Source organism: Heliangelus exortis, chromosome 6 (assembly GCF_036169615.1).
Source record: "Heliangelus exortis chromosome 6, bHelExo1.hap1, whole genome shotgun sequence".
Classification (NCBI taxonomy): domain Eukaryota; kingdom Metazoa; phylum Chordata; class Aves; order Apodiformes; family Trochilidae; genus Heliangelus; species Heliangelus exortis.
In genome coordinates, this window is record NC_092427.1 from 33,371,466 (window position 1) to 33,393,343 (window position 21,878).

The following is a 21,878-nucleotide window of genomic DNA, read 5'->3' on the forward strand; positions in this document are numbered from 1 at the left end:
AATAGCAGCAGGCCATGAGAGAAACCACAGCTAGGAGAAACCTTTAGAGCTCAGGCAGTCCCACCACCCTCACCACCTTGACCAAGCAAGGATTCTTAGGGGACCCACTCTGGAGTGGAGAGCCCTAGAGCCTGCTCCTCTTATCTTTTCTTCCAGATACTTGTCTGTCCTTGCCAACAACTATCTAGAGACACAAGCAGGGGGCAGGGGAAGAAGCCAGCACAGACAGACAACTCCCATCAGAAAAGAGCAGGAACTGCTGGTCCAGGGGGACTTGCTGCAAGTGCAAAAGGGGAAGCCATTTGAGACCATGTGTGTCACCATGTCCTCCACAACCCTGGCAGAATTCTTTCATGTCAGTTAAGCTTTTCAGGATAAACAGCTGTGTATTGTTATAGCAACATGGCTCCTGATAGATAGGTGGTGTTATTTATATTCTACTTACATGCTATTTAAATCATTTTAACAGGAAATTGTTTTACATAGGAAACTACTGCATGAATTTCTCCTGGAAGTCTCCTTTAAGCTTTGTTTAAGCAACCAAGGTCTTCTGATTCTTTCCCAAGGGATTTATTTGGATTTTTATGCAGCCCACGATCCTCATCCAACTTCCTATGGTACACATAGACAATAAGGCTTTCCTCCATTCCTAAATTTAATCTACTTAAATCTACCAGTTCAGCATCAACACGTCCCAAACATGAACTATTCAGCCCTCTTGTGTTTCAGCAGCATAACCAGTTCCTGCAATGCTCTCCTTGAATGCTCACTGAAGATGAGACTTGCAGAGCCAGTGTAAAACCCCACTCTGCAAACTATTTATTTACAACATGCCAAAATGCACAGAATTTTTCTAATTGTTCCACTTACCCACCAAAACCAGAAAACACAAAAGTGAGCATGCAAAGAGCTTGAAAATAGGCATTAGGGTAAAAAGAAAAGATGAAGGAGGCAAAGCAGAGGCCAGAGAAGAGGGTTATGAGTGTCATTAAAAGTATGCAACACCAGTTTTGGGTGTCTATCTCTTCTGTTACAACACAGTCAGAGAAGAGTGAACAGAATTCTTAATTCATGAGATGAAAACTGGTCTCGCCGTTAACAACACAGTGAGTAGGTTTTTACATTTAAGCAAAAGTAGGCCAGTGGAACTACCTGCATACATGTTATGAACAAACTGACTCTGATGGTTTAGAAAGCCTCAGAGGAGTCCTGTTGTGCTGGCTGCAGCATGAACACAGATTAAATACTGGCAGCTCCACAGTAGCCTGAAAAGTGAACGGAGCAAATGATTGGGAAAAAAATAGAGAAAAAGGCAGAGAAGGTAATCCTAGATAAAAAAAATATGTCAGTGGCTATACTGGGAACTTAGTAGGATTTAGGCTTTGCCTAAAGAGTGGCTGTGAACTTAGCTGAGCTTATAAATGAGTAGGTGCTGCAGTTCTTGAATTGAAACCTCCTCAGGTCCCTGATATTTCTACTTGTCTCCATGTCCAGCTTGTGCTAAGTAGTATGGTAACCCTTATGAGCATGCAGATTTAAATTCCGTTTAAATTCCACTTCAGGATGATATAAACAAGCAATTCCCAGCTCAAGAAATCAGATATTCTAGATGCCAGCTGGGAGCCATTGCTTGGCTTTTTTTTAGTTATGAAGCTTTGGATCTTAGCTGAAGGCCTTAATGAACTTCTTTCTGGTACATGTGCACTTTGTAAGCTTACTACTTCTGCTAAAAGAATTCGCACCTATAAAAGGCTGTCAGACTCAGACACCAGTACATAACATTATTCTAGGTCAAAATCAGCATCCCTGTAATATTATTTCTCTAAATAATGGCATAAATAAATACAAATCTACCCTTTCAGTGGCACCAACCCAAACTCAATCACTCGTGCACTGGCATATCTGAAACCAGTACTGCTTTCAGTGAAGTTCAAGCCCATTGCTTTACCTCTCTCCTCCATTTTAATTAGTATTTGTCTAGTATGAAAAATAACACTACCCTCTACTATTCCATTCCCACGCTATTTTTTTTTAACTGTGGTTGCTCTAGGCAAGCTTTTTGTCAGCTAAAGACAATTCCAATCAAATGCAACCGATGTCTGCTCCCATTTCCAGTTTCTTTGGCAGGGACCTGACCACAGTTATGTAATAACAGGGACTGTAAAAGCAGAGTTATTGGTAACTTCATGTAGCTGTAGGACTTTCAGTGATGTACAAGAGTTAAGTTCCCATTGGCTTCTCCCAATTTTCCCTGGCACCCACTTGACAGTCCTCTCCATGTGCTTTGAGACCTTGTTCCTGCAACTAGAAACTGTGTCTTCTCCCTTGTTATCTAATTTGCAGTTTAATATTGTTGCTTAAACGTCTACTAAAGCAGGTCATGGTTAGCAAAGTGTGAAAATTGTATCTGGCAAGCAAGCTGCTTAAGCAAATGAGGGTTCTGTTCACAAAGCCTAAACACATGCATTTCATCTTCTGCCTTTATCCCCAGCTTGTCTCTTCTGAATTGACATATTACTTTTTTTTTTTCTTCTTAAAAGAAAGGAAAGTAACTCTTTTCAGGTATTTTCACATCACAGGCAAGACGTGTGCTTGTGTTTAATCTTTGCTATTTCTTTTATTTTTCTTTTTTCTTTTTTTTTTCCAATTTTCAAATAAATGTACAGATGGTATGGAATGCAAGAAATATGCAAGAAACACCTTCAGTTAGCTCATGAAAAAATTGGAAATATCAAAGATATACATATTTGTAAATTGCAGAGAAAGTTCTGCCCAAACCAAGCTCACAGAGGCAATTATTATTGATCAAAGGACATTCTTAGTGTTGCTTTAAGTGGAGAGAAGCCTTGACACTTTGGAACTGACCCAATACACTTGAAATGAGGAGAAATCATTGCTTTCAGTGTGACTTCATGGAGAAAAAGATCTTCCACCCTAAGATGAGGTCTTAATGGAAGGCGGTGCACCCTCCTAAGTTTTATGTGGGTTTTTTTTTTGTTATTGTTGTTATTTAAGTTAGCTCTGACTACTACAAATTATATTTCAGCTTTAAAGAGCTTTACCTAAGTGAAGAGACACCTGGACAAAGAAAGTTAACAACTCACAAGGTAATGCAGAACAGCACAGTTTCTGGGTGAAATACAGCACCACAGAAACAAGCAGATCCTACACCTTTCTGTGAAAACAGGATTTCACCTTCTGTATAAATTACAGAAATAAAAATCAAAAGACTGATTTAGAATTAGTTTTAAATTCACAGATTAGAACACTAGTTAGGGTGTCTTGGCATGAACAAAAATGGCAGACTTGATTAACAGGACATGGGATTATGAATAATAACTCACATTTCAGAGGTCACAGATATCAATAATTTCATGGGGCTTACCTCTGGCTTCCCATGAAGAGGACCTCAAGTGTTTCAGTGTATCAACAACCCTCAAAATCTAAGTTCACCAGCTAATTGCACTGTGAATGAAAATGAGCATCACAAGAACCACAGGATTTATGCAATGGTTCTGAGGTAGAATTCTCTGTGCACAGAATGCCCTCTGCAAACACCCATTAACAATTTAGCAGAAAAAGAAGTTCACCTTGATCAGAAACTGAAATTATTTCCAAATAGTGAATGTTTGCATTCTTAATTATTTCCTTGCATGGACTGAAAAGCCATAAGAAAAGTCAGCAGACAGGTATTCAATAATTTAGCTATTGTTATAATAGAAGAGATGAATATATACAGGCAGCAACTAATTCAGGTCACACATAGCATGCCTTACACTGCACCATTCTCTGCATTATGCATTCATAGATATTAATTATGTAGGTAGATATGTCAGTAGGTATATAGTCCTATTTTCCTTTATTATTCACCTAGTTCTGTTTAGCAATAATCTCCTGACTGAATTTCCTAATCTAAAATCAGCCCTAGAGTGACTGCAGTAGAACACTGGTTTTTATATGGCAGAATCTTGAGTTACTTGCCCTGAGTTTAATGTTTTCAGTGGCACTTTGGTGTAATAGAGCTGACATTACCGTGGGGTGTAAGAGAACACTGTGCTCTAAGAGTCCAAGAGGAGTAAGGAAGCAGAGGAGCTGCAGTACCCCGGTGGCCAAAGCACACATTGCAGGGGCAGTCACAGGCACTTGCAGAACTGTTTTCACTGGTTCTTTCCCCAGGGTCTGCTCTAGTTTCAAGCCATCTCGTGTTCCCACCCACAGGCCTGGCATTCAAAAACCTCTTTCTGAACTGCAGGGAGGTCCCATCTGGCCACATCAGCACAGCAACACAATGGCAATGACAAATGACAGAGACAAACAGCCCAGGCAGTGAGAAAGCATTCTCAGCTAAAAGAAGGATTTAAATGCAGTCCTCCAGTACACGTTTAGTCCTTCTTTGTCACTGCAGTTTAAGTGGGGTGAAAATCAACACTGCAAAACCTGAGTTTCTTAAAGGACCAGAAGTACAGCTCGTTAACAGGGCCAAGACTGGAAAATCTGGTGTGTTTAAGCCACCCACTGCGTTAAGTGAGAGTCCTGTGGATGACAGTGACCTCTAAATGTTAGCTTCAGGCTTTTACCAGCTGTATTAGTCCATGAAGAAAAGCCAGAAAACAAATAAGAAAAACAAATTATTATCTGAAAAAGGCCTACCAATAGAGCAGCACAAATAGGGCCGTGGATGATGTACAGCAGATGAGTATCAGAGCTGATCCAACAACTAGAGAAAAAAACAGGAAAACACATTTTGCATTTCATCTGTTGTATTCCATTTTTTTCTCCCTTAAAGAAAATATAGCAATTTTGCAAAGCAAGTTGAGGTGCTACTTACTTGTCATTGTAATACAAGCTTCTAGCAACAGCATGTATGCAGGCAGGGATGAGTGGAAAACCTGTGAAGAACAAATTTTTTTCATATATGAATCTGGCTCATAACTAAGTAATCTTGCATCTCTTGCAGGGATCTTCTGCATTTTCACCCCATTCAAACCATATAGCTGCAGAGCAAATACAGTAACAGGGATCAGTTATATTTATATTTTATCAGATTTCTTTCTGAGGGATGCAGGAAACCTCTTTACCACTGTCTTGCCAGGAAATTCATACCAACACACCAAAAGAAAAGACAAATAAAAATGTAACTTTTCAGAATGCAACAATCAATCCTCACTAACACGGATGTTTTTCAGAATGAAATCTGCAATAATGCTAAGGAGGTATTATTAAAAAGGTAACTGTATGTATGATCATAGCTTTAACAGTATGATTAATGATGTTGATTATATCCTCACTGATACCTGCTGGGTATTCAGGAAACAAGGTCATCTGCAAAATAAACTCCAAAGCAGACTAGAGAAATCAGGCCAAATTAAAAAACTATAAGCTAGTTTTGTGGGGTCCTTGAGACCCTGGTGGTACCTAATTTACAGAAACTGCTGAGCACCTCTGACCTTTTCTCCACATCTCAGCTGTGTCTGTGGTGGGACAGGTACTGACCCAGGTACCATGGCATGCTGTAGCTGAATGTGCCACTACTCTGCAGCTGAGGAGAAAGCCCTTGCTTGCACTTTGTTAATATTCTGTTGTGCATTATCAGAAATGAGCAGGCTTGGCTTGTTAGTTTTGATACTGATATCACTTGAGATCTTCAGCTACAGCTATTCTGTATTTTCTTAGTGAACAATACAGGTCAAATGGAACTGCTGGAAAAATAAATCCTTGGCCATCTCTAACTCGGTTCTGACCCTCCACCCTAGACATGGCGAGACTTCTCTGAAAACAAACATTCATTCCTGAATAAACATCTTCGAGATGTGGAACAATGAATAATTATTTCTTAATGTCTTTTTTATAATAGGAGACTATTTTCTCTATACAAAGGAGGAGCCCCTTCCTGACTCCAGAAATCCATAATCTCTCTCTCAGCAAAGACAGAGGTACATACCACTTCCTACATTAATATGTCTAAGGCTGTTGAAACACTACAGACAAAGAAGAGGGGTGTGTCAATGTTGTTCAAAGCTGCCAGCTCAGGGCAGCAAAGGGACAGATGTTCAGAGTCTCACATAAAGGAGTAAGAGACTGTGTTGTCCTGGAAATACAGAAGGTGAAATTGCATACCCCAGCCAAGAAGGTAATACCACATCAAGTGTTGTTTCTCAGCAAAAACAGCCACCACAATGAGGGTATGCAGGTAAATGCCTTCACACAACATCCAAAAGTAGTTGCAGCCCATTAGGTACAGGTAGATGAACTGGGACACTTTGCAACTAACCTGAGAAAAAAGCAGAACACAAACTGAATTTTTAAGTTGCAAAAATCTCAGAGCTTTATTTGCAAGATAGAAGAAAACACTGCTCAAGGCAGAGAATTATGTTTATTCTGTTTCTCACTATAATTACATATGTTTTTAAAAGAGAAATCTCGTGTAATTACAATCCTATAGCTTATGGTGATAAGCAAGTCGGTAACAGAGTCTTTATTCTAATTATTCAAAGATAAGGACCTTGAGATCCCTCAAGCAAACTGGCAGAAAACTGTGGTTATATTTTCTCTTTCTGCAAACATTGCCACATTTGCCCATTCCAATCAATGGCAAATCTCTAAATTATCTAATGGTAACTGTACAAGAAAATGTACTTTGATGGGGGTTTTACCAATCACAACTTGTAATTAATCCAGAGAACAATTTATGTTTTTTAAAATGCTCTCAATACTTCTAATTTTAACCTAGTGGCAACTCCACTTAGGGCCAGCTGAGAACTCCCAGTCGGTTCTGGAAGGCAGAGCTGCTGTTGGCATGTGTGTGTATCTGGTTTCCTTCAAAAGATAAATTATAACATTTCAATTGAAGACTAACTTGTTGGGAAGACTGTAATATGAGTTTGTGAAAAAGGATCAGTAGTTAACTTGCAGATTCAGACACAGTAGATCCTTTTGGCTTGTTTTTTTCCTCCTGAAATTGCTCTCTGATTGTTCTGTTTCTGGCATTTACCTTAAAACAAGCCAAAAATCCATCTTATTATACCACATTCTGCTACCTTACTCTCTTAATGATAATTATTGGCTGCTATCTTAAGCCTACTTTCCAGTATTTATATGAGCTTTTACAGGAGAATGAATTTATCTTTTTACTTGACTCTGGAGTTTGCCCTAACTTTCACAGAATTTAGAATTATCTTCCGGGTCTAAATAAAATAAAAAGTCAAAGCAAGGGGCTTATTTGTTATTGTGCTTAATTTTCAGGCTATTTCATTGCTATAACTCCTTTTGAGAGAGGATACTGATTCACACTTACCCCAGTATTATGATAGAGAGAAAGATTAGATGGACAAGCAAGCTTTTTAATCTGCTTTTTACTTTTGGAATATAAGCATCAGAAAAAGATAAGAAAGAAAGATAAGAAAGAAAGAAAGAGAAGAAAGAAAGAAAGAGAAGAAAGAAAGAAAGAGAAGAAGGAAAGAAAGAGAAGAAAGAAAGAAAGATAAGAAAGAAAGAAAGATAAGAAAGAAAGAAAGATAAGAAAGAAAGAAAGATAAGAAAGAAAGATAAGAAAGGAGAGGAGACAAATTCTTACTTCAGCTGAAAATGGCAAAATTATGCCATAGGAAAGTAGCTGACATCCATACACACACCAAATCTTTTAACTGCCCTTTTTAGTGAATTCAACTGTTGTAACCTCACTGACATCATCTAGAATAGACTATTTTTCTTGCAGTAGTTTCAGTATAAAGGTGATCTGTACAAATTCAGAAGAGCAGTTCAGTATGCTCTGTCAATTTGAGTGTTTTTACTGTTTTGAAAACTCCAATGTGAAATGCTCAAATCATCTTTAGACATCTGGTGTAACATGGACACAGTTATGAAGACTTTAACCTTGCTGTATACAACATCTCATCAAGCATTCCTGTCTCGTTTACCCCTTCCCATATACAAATCAACAAGACTGTCAAATATACTTTTACTTACTGGATTAGTTGCAACCAACTCCTGATTGTTGGCAACTGCAGTCAGTGAAATTATTGTTACAACAGAGTTGCAAACAAAAGAGAAAAATAGATTTTTGTGCAGTGTAATCCTTTGGCAACTCAAGCTCCTAGAAAAGAGAAACAAGAACAAATGAATACACGGGGGGAAAACTGTGTATGTGGGGACAACTCTGAAATTTTGAAATAGTAGAATTCTTTGTTTTATTAAAAAGTCTTGCATCAATACTTTCTTGAGCTCTAGTCCAAATTTAATAGAATAATGTGAAAGGCAACACCTTCCCTTCCTCTCCAGGATATTTGGACAACAGGAGGTAAAACACTTAGCTTCAGTTCCAGTATGTTTATGATGAAGGAGGTGCTTTTCAGTGGCCAGCTAAAAATTATTTGAATAGCAGGAACATATTTCAGAAGATTTATATCTTTTTTTTTTTTTTTAGTACCCTGAGAATTTCCCAATTAGCTATCACACCAGAGCTTGAGCTGTCTTACCCAAAACTATTAAGAATTTTTTGAGGATAGTTCCTTTAATTACATTCCTGTCATGTTTCTATTCCTTAATCCTATAGCTAGAGAAATACCCAAATAAGTAAAATAATGCAAATCTTCCCTGACTTTTGTGTATAACTGAGTGTATATAGAATACAGTCATAAAATGCAATATACAACTACAGTTAATGTGTTAATTTTCAAGATTTGCTTTGTTTGCTGTCTGGCGATAAAGAGAAAAGTATCCTTTGAAGTGTTTTCTTTAAAACAGGGATTCAATAATACTAAATAATACTCTAAGTCGAAAATAGTGACAGCAAATGTCTGTTTATCTGTCATCCTAGGGAAAGCAGCTCTACCAGGTCATTCCAAGGGGTAGAAGTGCTTCTCATTCAAGTTTTCCCAAAGAAATTCAGCTTTAGAAACACAGAAGATAGAAAGCCTACATGCAGATATATCCAGATCATTGGGATTTTAAGGCTTAATGCTGAAAAAGCAAGTAACATCCATTTTGTCAGAAAAGCAGCTGACAAAGCTGGGTGAAAATGATGCTTTTAGACTTAAGACAGAGGGTGCACAGTGCAAATGAGCAAACTGACTGGATCAGAGTCATGCAGCACATCAGTGCCTGCAGTCAGGAATCAAGCCTGGTTCTGGGGGGTGAGTTTTGCACACAGAAACCTCTCCCATGCTCAGAGAAGTGATAAAAACTGTGGCCACACTCAGGAAATGCTCTTTGTTTATTCTGGAGAAACCATTTACTGAAAAGAGCTGCAAAGAGTCTGTGCTTTACAACAGCACCTACCTACCTCCATTTTTATAGTCAGCAATGTGGAGTGCAGCTGACTGACAAAATGAAATTACTACCTGGAGGAGGAACATCTATCACCTACACAGGCAACTGCTCTTCATTGTTAAGAGAAATCAGAACTGCACAGACACGGTCAGCAGGGGAAAATTCTACATTGCTACACAGGATGAAAAAAAGCAAGTTTTCTAGCCTTTTAAATAGTAAGCCTAGAAAAAAAGGATACATCTGGACACAGGTGCTTAGGTTTTAATCTGGGAGGGCTAGAGGGAGGACACGTTTTTATTTTAACAGAGAAATGCAAACATGGAATAGGCACCAAAGCTGGAAGAGCTGACTGAAATCTGTTGAGAACATGACAGATGAAACAAGACATGAAATTTCTCCATTGAAGAAGAGAATCAGTGAAAAAGCCTGGGTTCAGAGGAGACTGCACTTCTCAACTCTGCAGCTGTCACAAGAGCAGTGTATGAAGCACCCCACAGTCAGATGGGGTAAGTTAATAGGGTCAGACATGCCCAGTGCAATGCCATGAGCCAGGCAGACACAGTTTCTGCAAGTTAAACCTTGGACCCTGGGACATTATAAGCCTTGTGCCACTAAATCTTGGGGAAGGAAACCACCCCAGAAAGCAGAGCTGCTGAAGAGCACAAGGAAATACCCTACATGACCCTCTGGCTGTCAACTGTTTTTTTGCCTGGAGAAACCGGAAAAGATACAAAACCACAACTTTGGTTATGAATTAAATGTTAAAGTCTATTCCATTAGGCTGTTTTGGTTTATTTTATTTTCGGTTTTAATGTCCCCAAGAACACAAAGATTTAATCGATTTGATTTATTTTTCTGTTCTTAGAATATATAGGGGTGGTTGTTTCCCCTCCCCTTTAGGGTTTCTATATGAAAAAAGTGGCAACACTGGATTCCAGCTCAGGGCTTTGTGTAAACAAGTCCTGAAGACCTCTGGAATTCTGTCTGGTTATTGTTAAGACTCAATGCAGAGGCAAGGAAAAGCACGTACAGCTAACGGGGCCATCTCTCAGGGTCATCCAGCAGCTGTTCCTGTTGAATATTCAAACACACCCATCCACACCCACCTCCACCCATGCATAAAAGGACTGAAAGGATCACCCGGCTGAGAAACAAGAAAGCAAGACTGATGACATTTAAAAACTAAGACTGCTTTTTGTAAAAAAGACTTTTTCCTAAGCCTCCCCACCCTCCCTCTTGTGTTACTCTTCCTATATTCTTTTCTCTGACTGTTTTTCTTAATGACATAATATCCTTTAAACACTTAATTCTCATAATTATGGGCCAAAACCACTTGAATGGCCTATTGATTAAACCTCGTGCAGCAAAATAAAACAGACCTCATGCTAAATTACCTACTTCCCTTCCTATTTTGACTCCTGTTTCTTGGGCATTAGGAAAAGATTAATGTCTCTAATATTTCTCCAGATTAAAAAAAGGGGGAGGGGGATATCTTTCAAATTATAACTCCCCTTTCTCTAAATTCACTTCTTTAAAAATTTCTCTTGCCTTGATTTTATCAAAACCATAGAACTACAACAGGAACACACAGATTTATAGAGTACATAACAGAAGGAAAAAGCAGTGCCACTGCAGGAGTTACTTTTATGAGTCACAGATAAATTTTCAGAGACAAAGGTTGAAGTACAAAGTTTATAGCCCATTTTATGCTATTAAACCAAGAACAATCCACTAAGGGAACATAAGTCACAAACTGGACAAGTATTTCAATGAGACAATTTTCTGAAGAAAATACAGAATTTCAAATGAAAACATAAAGTGCACAAAAAGCATTCTAATTTTGAAAAATTGAAGATATTTGGAAAGTATATTTTGGAAAGTACTTTTTTTTTCTATGGAGAAAAGTTTCTTATCAAACCCAAAGATACTCCTAATGGTCAGCAATCCAGTAATTATGTGGAAACAATCAATTAACAAAATAAATTTTCTGGAAAGATGACAAATTCAAAGGTACTCCCCATACAATAGCAAAAAATAAAATAAAAGAAGTCCACCTGGTAAAGTTATGAATAATTCTACAAGCTTCAGCTGATACATAATACATCCTGGTATTAATCCAGATCCTTAAATACCCAACTGGTACTAAAAAAAACTTTGAAGGAGTTGTACATCCCAAAAGAAGGAGCTTGTAGAGGACTTTCTTTAGCTTCTTTTAAATTTTGTAATTTCCTTTTCTATCCTAACATGACCACAGTCTGGGAATTGTGGTTTGTGGGTCTGGATTAATTCCATGTGGTTCTCTAAGGAGAGATGATGCTTTAGTCAAAGGGAGAAAAAAACTTCCTGGAGGGTTAGACAGACACCAGATAGTTACAATGCCAGCAAAGCCCACCACCTGCTTATGCAGTAAATGCCACCACAAGCCAAGATGAAATTGGTTTGGTTTTCATACTGCAGTACAGCAAAATCATGCTTTACTATCTCTGAACTTTCAAAAACATCATTTATTCCAATTCTTTTTGTTTTCTCCTGAGAAGTCTACATCGAAGCATTTTTCCTCTCACATAAGTTATTCAGTCTGATAAACTTTTTGTGACATTCCTAGCAACACTAGAGGCCTTTTTTTCTGAAGAATCAAACTCCTTAAATGTACCCAGAGCCATTTCCCAAGGTGATTTGGTGGAGGGAAAGTGAATTTAGAAATGGTAGGTATTTTTTTTAAAGTTCATATGCAAATAAATTGACTAAAAAAAAAAAAAATCCACAAATGCTTTGTTTGTCCTCATGAAAAGAAGTAATGAAAACCTGAAATGTCATCTTGAATATTGGATTTCACAAAGAGAGGCCTTCAACAAACCAGAGTGAATTGTGGAACTATTGCCCCAGAGCCTGGGGACATTATGCATACCTGAATTGCAAGCACTATGTTTAGCCAGATATGAATAAAAAAAGATATAATTTTTAATCAGATATCTACTCCTCCTACTTAAATAAAAGTCCCAAGCATAAGAAATGCAAAATGTGAGCTAGACCCAGGCTGGCTACTATATGTGCCATTTGTATTTAAATGTTAGGAAAAAATAAAAGATAGAAGCAGGATACAGTGATAAGAAACAGGCAAGAGAGCAAATCCATATTATCCAATGAAAAATGATGCAGAAATTATTAAACTAGTGGCAGTTAACAAGGAAAGCCTACACTGTGCTCATGTGGCAACATTCCTGGTTTCACCTTTCTACCAAGCCTTCTTGACAGCTTAAAAAACTAAAAAAGTTAACAAAATGTGAATCAGTAGACTGATTATAGAAGACATTTGCATTATAGTACAAGTTGTTGTGACAGTGGTGATACACTGCTCAAACTTTCAGAAAAGCAACATAACTGTTAATGGATATAACATAGGGTGAATAAAAAAAATTGATTCTTTATTATTCCCATTCCTACTGTATCTCTTAGCCCTACTTTCTTTACAGTATATTTTCTGTATGTGACTGTACCAATCATATGGCATCAGTATTTGGTTCCCATTTGCTATTTAGTTTGGCTGCTGCTTGGCATATCTACACTGTAACTTATTGTTAAAAAAACACAAATAAAACCTGAAAACAAACATGCCAACATTTTTTCCCACTTCCTATTTTCAATATATTCAACACTTTTTGGTTTGCAGATATAATTAATATATAATTACTTTCAAATTATATATTCTTCTTTAAATTATATAATCTCTATATACTATATATTCTTACATATACTCCAACATAATTTCTTCACCTTCTTTCTCCACCTAATTTAATTGAGATGACTGATGTTTCAAAGTACTGAAACCAGGATTGTTGCAACAACTGATACTTGGGAGAGGATTTTAAAGATACTTACTTAAAATAAAAGAATATGCCAAGAGAAATCAGTAGCGATGCAATTGAAAGACCATGTCCAATGATGGCCAAGTAATACAAATTCAGAGCAGTCTGCAATACAAGAAAAAAAAAAAAAGTACTTGTGATGATATGGAACTGGTGTTGATAAAGCACATATTTACATCATTACTATAACAGGATTAGGAAAATAAGAACCTTACAGATAATGATGAGTCAAGTCCATTCCAGAGCTCTGGAAATCAACATATTTCTAAAATCCCTTTCTGAAGGGTACACAACAGGTTTGTTGGAATCATCACTAGAACCTCCCTCTTCTAATTTAAAACATTAAGTTTCTAATATATACTGCTATGTATTTTTCTGAGTATTTACATAAATCTGTCTATTTATGCTATTGCACTGGATGCATTTCTGTCTGAGGCTTCATTCATCTGTTAAGAAAACTCATAACTAAAACACGTGGTTCCTATATGAAGTTATGTAGCTTTTTCCTCATAGATTTTTTTTCATGTAATTCAAAGATACTTCTTTCAAGTCTGTGATTATGGTATTGGAAATTTAGGTTCCATTTGGCATTTAAGGAAGAGCACGAAAAAAATTAATAGTGACTCAAAAATAGTGAGGACCAAACAGTCTTGTTAAGTAAGCCTACAGTCAGATTACAGAATTATGAAAAGTTGGGTAGATACAACATGTAGAACTAGTAAATTAATACTTGGAAGTGTATACAACATCTTATTCTTAGTTCTTTGAACTAATAAGTATATTAAATTCCATGAGCAACAAATCCCTGCTTCCAGTCATGGCATCTGCCTCACAAAATCTTGTTTCATTAAATACAAGATTCTAATTTTGCACAGAAGGAAACAACAGCTTTTCAGGTTGCACCTTATACTGTTACAATAAAAAAAATATCTGGTTTCTGCAGAAGAGTTAGAGCATTCATATAAATGCTCATGTACTCCAAACTGTATGTCTCATCTGAATTTATTCCAATTTAAGATAAACTAACTGCAGCCTGCTACATATATTTGCTTTTGAAATAAGATAAAAAAGATTCCAGGTAAAGCTGTAAGGTACAGGGGTACCTTACATAAGATACAGGGGTACCTCTAAGTACATGCTAGATGATTATTATTATTATTATTATTATTATTATTATTATTGTTGTTGTTGTTGTTGTTATCATCATTATCTTTATTATCATTATCATTATTAATTATTAAAAAATAAAAAAGGGAAAAAACAAAACAAAACAAGGTTTAAGTAGTGAAATTTTCATAAAAATATGAAAGTGAGAAAAACCAAGGGTAACCCCTGAAACAGTGGAGCTTGGCTACAGAGACACAATGACAGCCTTTCCGTGCCAGGCACATAACCCATATCACCACCTCATTCAGTGACCAATTTAGGCAAAGGAGCACGTTAAGGATTGCTGCACAATTTAGAACTGGCACAAACCAGTGGCAGAGCAGGGACTGCTGATGAGGGCAAGAACAGTAAGAACTGAACAATGTACAACAGTCATGTTTATTGGGCATTATCTAACTCGCCTTCCAAACCCAGTGAAAAGATAATGTTTAATACAACACATAAAAGTAGCAGGCATAAGGCTTTTTTCAGAGCTACTCCTCCATTTGCACAACAGCTTCTGATGCAGGACAGAGTTGAAACATGCTGGGAAAGCAGCCCAAGGGAAACAAGCTCATTACATTAATAAAGAAGGATCTGCATGGATCTGCTCCTATCTGCATAATATTCTCAGTTTCTAGCCAAATATTACCAAGAATCAATGAATTGTACATCTCTGCTAGTAGAATGAGCTATGTTTATTCTATGCAGTGTCCCATGATTTGAGAAAAAGTCATGGGGAAGTGCCTTTTTTTCATCTATTACCACTTTTTCTCAACCTTTTTCTAGGCTAATACTCTACAGAACTCTCGTCAGCAAGGATGCAGGCAGTTAGGATCTTTATTAGTTGCCCATATTCTTGACACAATCTGCTATTACTGTGCTTTTTTTCCATGAGGTACAAATAAATTTAATCTATCCTGATTTGCATACTTTATTCCTAATTCTTGGGATTTTACAGTTTCAATTTGTTGCTTCTTCTAATGACTGAATGTTTCATAAAGAATATTAGTGGATACACAGTAAGGGGGGAAGGGGATATGGAGTGCAAAATCTGCAATGTAGCCTGTTATATCCTCACCTATAACAGAGTATCTCAGGAAGAGGGCACCCAGAAGTTTACCAATGCTTTGTTTCATTTTTTCCCTCTTTTTCTCTCTGAATCTCTCCATGGATGGGCAACTTCAAGAGAAACCCAGATCTATAAAAATGCCATCTATACAGATACCCCAATGGGTATGTGTGTGCACAGAGTCTACCTGTTGCATAGAAAAAACCTCTCACAGAGCATTTTGCTGCCTGGGCTGAGATAATTTTGGATGCTTGCAAAATGTCACTTATATACACTCAAAGTACAAGCTTCCCATTTGTGTGAACAGCTTAGTATCCCAGAAACTGAAAAAATGGCACTTGGGAACCAGGACACAAGACATGCACAGGAAAAGGATCACAAGGAGAAACAAACCCTATCTAACAGTACTCATCATTTGCTTCCCTTGAGCTTCCAAAGATCCTGTGGAGAATCCTTTCAACTACACCTTGCCTACACTTGGGCAAAAAAGAAAATACTAGCTCTGTTTTCCACACTGGAGAACAAAACACATTCAAACTCTACTAAAAGCTGCCCAGAAGATGTATTTAGTTGTGTGCCTGCTGAAAACTTCTATCACTATGAGTGAACAGGACTAATCCATGCACTCAGCACTTCTTCCACAGATGTGCAAACCTCCTGCAGTTCTGCAGAGCTTGGACTCTACTTCATAGTTACAGACCAAAATGTAAAAGGCTGCTCTTATAAGGCACATGCTTTGCTTAGCAGTGAATGACTGTGGATGAGTAGTACCCACACATTTGAAATACCCACAAATGAAAACATGGTCAAAGTATTCAAGCAGCTGAAATCAGCCATAAAAGACAAAGCAGGTGGATTGGGTGTTTTTGAGTCTGTTTTGCACAGTTAATCCTTTTTATTCAACGTGTTTTTCTTTTGGCATCATGGTGTTGCATCAACTCTGCTGCCATTCTAGATTTGAAACTTGGGAAAATTTTCAGATCAGTTTCTTGACACCATGCACTCATCCTTTTCCTACCTTCACTTTTTCATGTGTATAGATATTACACTGGGTATAGTTTGTCCAGGTCCTGTTGCTTTCTGGGTGTCTGAACCAATTCCCGCTTGGATCACAGATCTTCGTAACTTTTTCTGCAGTCAGTCAAAGATGGAAAGAAAAACAAAAAAGAAAAAACCAAACCAGTCAGCACTAAAGTCCTGTTTTGTGATGCCTGGTATTTAATGAAGCAAGATTGGCAAACAAATGACAGCTTTATTAATGGGACTAGAGAGACATTGCTTGTTACTATGAATTCTGAGAAACTAGAGGCCATCGCTTTTTCTTGGCAAAGGCATCTGATGATGTGTTTTTCTTAAGAAAACAAATAGATTTCCCTACTCCAATCCAGTAAATATCAAAATATATCAAACTAACCATTAGAGAACTACTAGATGAAGTGGAAAGAATATTTAAAGGGCTTGTTTAGCATTCAATGGAAGCCTGTCATCCTACCACTGTAAATTAGGATTGGCCAGGCAGGAAAACATCAATAGAGAAACTGCTCAACAACCAAACTGGAGAAATACTGGGACAACATAATCATTTGTATCAACAAATAGAATGAGGCATGAAAAGACCCTGGAAAATAGCAAATAAAACAGGAGACAAAAGTGGAAGTTTATGACATTTTCCACATGTTCAGAGAGGGAGAGTTTAGCCTATAGAAACAGGAAAAGACTCATTTGTGGGAAAAGTTCTTGTCAACTTCAACTGCTTAATTGAGGCAAGAGAGTAAGTCATATTTCTGCTTGTCTGTGGAAAGAAAAAAAAAAACCCTGTGATCTAATTTCAATTTCTGTTTCCTAATCTACCAAATCCACAATGATTTATTTCAGAAAAGAAAATAAGTAACTTGCCAGTTTTCTATGTGATGAAGGGAAAATGCAAATAATAATATATTTGGAATTACTGAAATTCTGGAGCACTGGTGACTTGAGTGGGGCAAACAAGAGGCATCAAGCACTAGAACCCTCATTCTGTTAAGAGTGATGCTTATGTAGAAGCCCAAGCACACCCACCTGATGGGTTGAAATCCTGAAAGTAGTCAGGACAACGCTGTACTGACACAGTCCCAGCAGCAACATCACTCCAGCACAACCAGCCATCCCATGTCCTGTTACAGTAGGGACCTGCAAACAGTAAAAACCTTGTAGTGAAATAACAATTTCATAATAACCTTTCAAAAGTAAGATGCAAGGCTGCATCAGGTAAGTTTCTCACTTGCAGGAATTAGAAAAAAAGAGAAGTAAGACATAAGGTTTAGCAGGAGTTAATTAAAACTGAACTTAATAGAAGTATTTCCTAATATATATATATACCTTTTAACACATTTTCAAATTCATGTGGTCTACATTTACAAACCTCAGATCTAGAGCACAATGGGCAAAAAAGTGTAAATTAACTGTGCTGAAGCACAAATAACTGCAGATCAGCAAAGAGCCTTCAGCTTGCACCAACCATTTCACTGAATTATTTACATTTTAGATGTATACCAAGCCCCTAGAGCTGTTTACTATTTCACTGAAAACACAGGGGTATCTTGAAAGCCACCATAAACCCTTGCTGGGAGACAGTCACAGTTCCTCTGCTTCAGACAGTGCTGAGTCTGCAGCAGCCATCATGGACAGAAACTTCCCTAAGTGCTCCAGGAACAGGGAATCCACAGTGTCCCTCAAGAGCCTGCTTTGGTGCCTCATTCCATTCACACAAATTTTAACATCTCAAGTAAACCTCCCTTGAGAAAGAGCTGGGGTTCTATTCACAAACCCTTTCTCAAAAGGCACGCAGCATGACAAACCCTCTCTAGAGATCTCAAGACGTTTTTAGTATCTACCTTCAGTTTTCTCTTAAGATGTAACAATGCTGCCCATCTCAAAGACTGCATTTTTCAAACATCATCTAATTCCTCCTCGTCTGAAAACTTGCCAATTTGTCCAGATCTTTCTGAAGCTGTGATGTGCCAGGCTGGATGAAAGCTTACACTGCCATACTAATACCTATTTCTGACCTCCAGACTTTCAGTTTCTCCAAAGAATCATTTCAGAAGAGAAAAAAATTCATTGTAAAAGAATGCAATTATCTCTTCTTGCCTCAAAAGCCATTCATCATTTCTAGAAGCAGTAAAGCCAGAAACAGTGAACACAGCAACAGGTAGAGTTAGTGAGGTTAGACCTGAATGAGTTATCAGAAAAAATATTAATGACCCTAATGCAGCCCTCAGAGGAGGGAAATTATGACTAGTAAGGAACTTTCCATTTTTAAAGGCAGATGTGACCAGGGAGGTATTATAAGAGTATAAAATGTAATACAGTGCCCAAATTATTCAGTCCCCATTATTTTGACCTGGATATCTGTTTAAAATTAACATTTTCTCATCAGAAATAAAAGCTTTATTTTATTCCAGAAGAGGTGATATGGCAGGTAATGCAACATATTGCTTTATTCAGGATTCCCAAAATGACATTTCTAAAAAATTGTACAAATACAGTTACACCTGAAGAATTACTGCTACCAAGACAAGACATTATTACCAAAGGATCCTGAATGACTGTAATTACATCTGTTTGCCATTTCCCTTTGTAAGATGTTATAAGAAAGTAATCTCTACCTTCTTTCTTATGAATAGGATCTTGCATAATTTTCTGGTAGCATTCATACTGTGCTGTCATAATTTTATTCCTTGTGACACTCAGTTGAGTGAAGTCCTCTGTCATATTCTGATGCCCTTCAGATGGTATGGCAGTGGCAAAAAGCTAAGAGGAAGAAGACCATTTTTAGCAAGTAATTAACAAATTCCAATTTAAACTTCTTCAGCTTGAATATTTTTAAATATTATATTTAAAATATTATCTCACAACAGAAAAACGAACATGAAATCTTAAAAATGGTAATATCATTTTGTGGTTCTCTTCTTACAACTGAATCTTGACAAATGTCTCCTTGAACAAGAATGGGAGAGTAACAAACTGCAAGATTTGTAAATAATAATGGAAAAATACATAGAAAGTTCTGAGACAGTGAATCACAAACATTTTGCAAAATCCAGTAAAATATATCTATATATATCCGTTAGTATATATACATCTACACTACACATTACATATAAATTGTGTATACATTAGTCTAAAAGGCATTTGAATCAGGCCCAAAATGATCCTTTCTGAAAAGTGCATGGAAGATTATGCCTTGTTTAGATCTACTTGGTTTCTCTATATTCTTGTGAACCATAAAGTCAATCCACAGAATACAAAAGAGATATTCAAAAGACATGACATCTGCTTTATAGTTCTTAAAAAAAAATAAATCAAGGAAGCAGACCTTGACCAAAACCTGAAGCTTTTAAGTACATCTTTAAAACAAGGTGACTATTTTATGTTAAGCTACTAAGCTTCATGGGAATAAAAGGCTGCAGATTGAAGTACTGTACCACTGTCATGCAAGAGGAGAGAATAAAAATTGCAAGGATCTCCTCTGAATCTGAGTTAGATGGCTCCTCCACTCCTCCTGGACTCTCCATACTACTGCATATCAATCCCTTGTCCACTGTTAGTGCCAAGTTCTCTACTAGCAAAGGCTATACTGGATTCAGCAGGTAAATACTATTTCTGTTCCTTTACCATAGGAACTAAAAGGAGAACAGAAAGCAGATAAAGATCCAGCTGTGCAGAAACTACTTTTGAACACAGGATAAGATGGTTCTCCACTTCTGTATTATTAATTTCTATGATATTCTGTACACACTTGCATGAACTGGAATTGATTTTAAAAATTCATAAGACTCACCATAGTAACTGATAAGAAGAAGAGCAAAAATGTGATGCAATTTTCTGTCATTTTTATATCTGGTGCAGTGAATTTTCTTACAGTAGTTCAGTGAACTGAAACTGCAATGGAAAAAAATAAAAAAGGAAGAAATTTATCAATTCATGAACACCAAAACTGATTAAAACCTCAGATTTTCTTTCTGAATTAAAATATATCAACGGAAGTAATCTCAATTTTTATCCACACATACTGATGCCATGTAACATACATGGAGATGCACAACATGATGTGAAAAAAATACACTCAATTCACCAGGGGTGAATTCCAGCAGGAGGGTTTCTCCTGCACTGCTGCCTCCATTGCCTGTTCTGCAATGGATTTATCTCAGTCAGGTAGGTGGTATCAGCACTAACAAGTAGGTAGCAATTAGCCCCTTGACATCTCTGACTTTGGGCAACCACAGCCAACTGCAGTTCAGTTGTGAAAATAAATTTTCACAAATATGTGGACACAGATTATTTCCTGTTCTATTCAAGCCAGTTGATTTTTGATTCTGCCATAAGAACTGATCTAGTTACAACTTTGCAAGGATGACAATAGCAATGAAAGAATTAATTATGAGCTGTAAAATAGCTTTTGTATCTGCAGTAGCTGTAAACTAGTTACTGTATCTGTAGTTAATCCAAAGCATCTATAATCATCATACAGTTGGATTCTTCAAGTGCAAAATGCACCTAAATCATCAAGTATCCAAAGTTTGCACATTGACCAGCTATTCAGCATAATCCTGCTCTGAAAACTCCCTCAGAATGAAGGGAACTGTGTTAGAGAATTCTCATGTAAACTGAGGTAAGAGCATCTCTTCTCCTTGCATGGTAGGAAAAAGCCTCTCCACATTTAGATTAAGTTATTACAACTAAACCCCCCTTCAAAATCTCTCACTGTATTAGAAGTAGTGAAGCTATTATCAACCAAAATACAGGGGACCACATCTGAGTGAGTTTAGTTCCTTTGTACAGATGAATTCACTACAAATAACACACTACTGCCTAAGATACAGAACTCAAACACACTGAAGGTCTCTCATAAGCCTGGCTCAGAGATCCCACTGCTATTGAATTGAGAGGGATGTTGGGAGCTGAGTTCCCACACCCAAACCTGCCTCCTGACCCAAGCCACATTCCCTCCCCAGGATCACACCTGCTTCTGTCTTTGAAGTTCTTCTCACCCAGCTTTTCTATATAGGCATCCATGATTTCAAAATAATTTTCTTTACCATAGTTCCAAAAATCCTTTTGTTAAAACAAATGTTGGATGGGAACTCTAAAATGCATATTCAAGTATTGCCTTCACTAAGCCTTGCTTATTTTTATTTATCTAAAAGATGCAATATCATATAAACACAGGCAGAATTTATCTGCTTTAATTCACAGTCCATCACTATTTCTGTTTCACAATATCAAAAATCACCCCTTAATTCAGTTTCTTTAATAGTCCAAATCTTTTCACACTTAGCACTTTCCTATCAATTATTCAGTATCATTGCTAAATTACTAATTCTTCCCAGGAGAGAAAAGGTTAAGTCAAGTCTGTAATTCACTCTCTGCTTTCCACTCATTTCTCACAGCTACATACTGCAAAAATCTTAGAGAAAAACAGAAAAGAATTCTTTTTCTGAACATCACCACTTTTGGATTTAATTACAACATGAAGGATGAAGGTA

General features: G+C 37.2%; 1 protein-coding gene across 3 annotated transcripts in view; it reads right to left on the bottom strand.

The window, feature by feature from the left end:
- The window catches only part of CALCRL (calcitonin receptor like receptor), a 63,968-nt gene that overhangs the window by 9,091 nt on the left and 32,999 nt on the right, over nucleotides 1–21,878 (bottom strand). For all 3 annotated transcript variants that reach the window (XM_071747773.1, XM_071747775.1, XM_071747774.1), the window contains exons 2-10: nucleotides 20,174–20,274; nucleotides 18,999–19,143; nucleotides 17,410–17,520; nucleotides 16,370–16,482; nucleotides 13,147–13,238; nucleotides 7,966–8,092; nucleotides 6,118–6,271; nucleotides 4,829–4,889; nucleotides 4,651–4,717 (exon numbers count right to left, since the gene is read on the bottom strand). In XM_071747773.1, coding sequence (XP_071603874.1) covers nucleotides 4,651–4,717; nucleotides 4,829–4,889; nucleotides 6,118–6,271; nucleotides 7,966–8,092; nucleotides 13,147–13,238; nucleotides 16,370–16,482; nucleotides 17,410–17,520; nucleotides 18,999–19,143; nucleotides 20,174–20,224 — 921 coding nt within the window. In that variant the 5' untranslated portion in view covers nucleotides 20,225–20,274. The remainder of the gene's footprint in view (nucleotides 1–4,650; nucleotides 4,718–4,828; nucleotides 4,890–6,117; nucleotides 6,272–7,965; nucleotides 8,093–13,146; nucleotides 13,239–16,369; nucleotides 16,483–17,409; nucleotides 17,521–18,998; nucleotides 19,144–20,173; nucleotides 20,275–21,878) is intronic.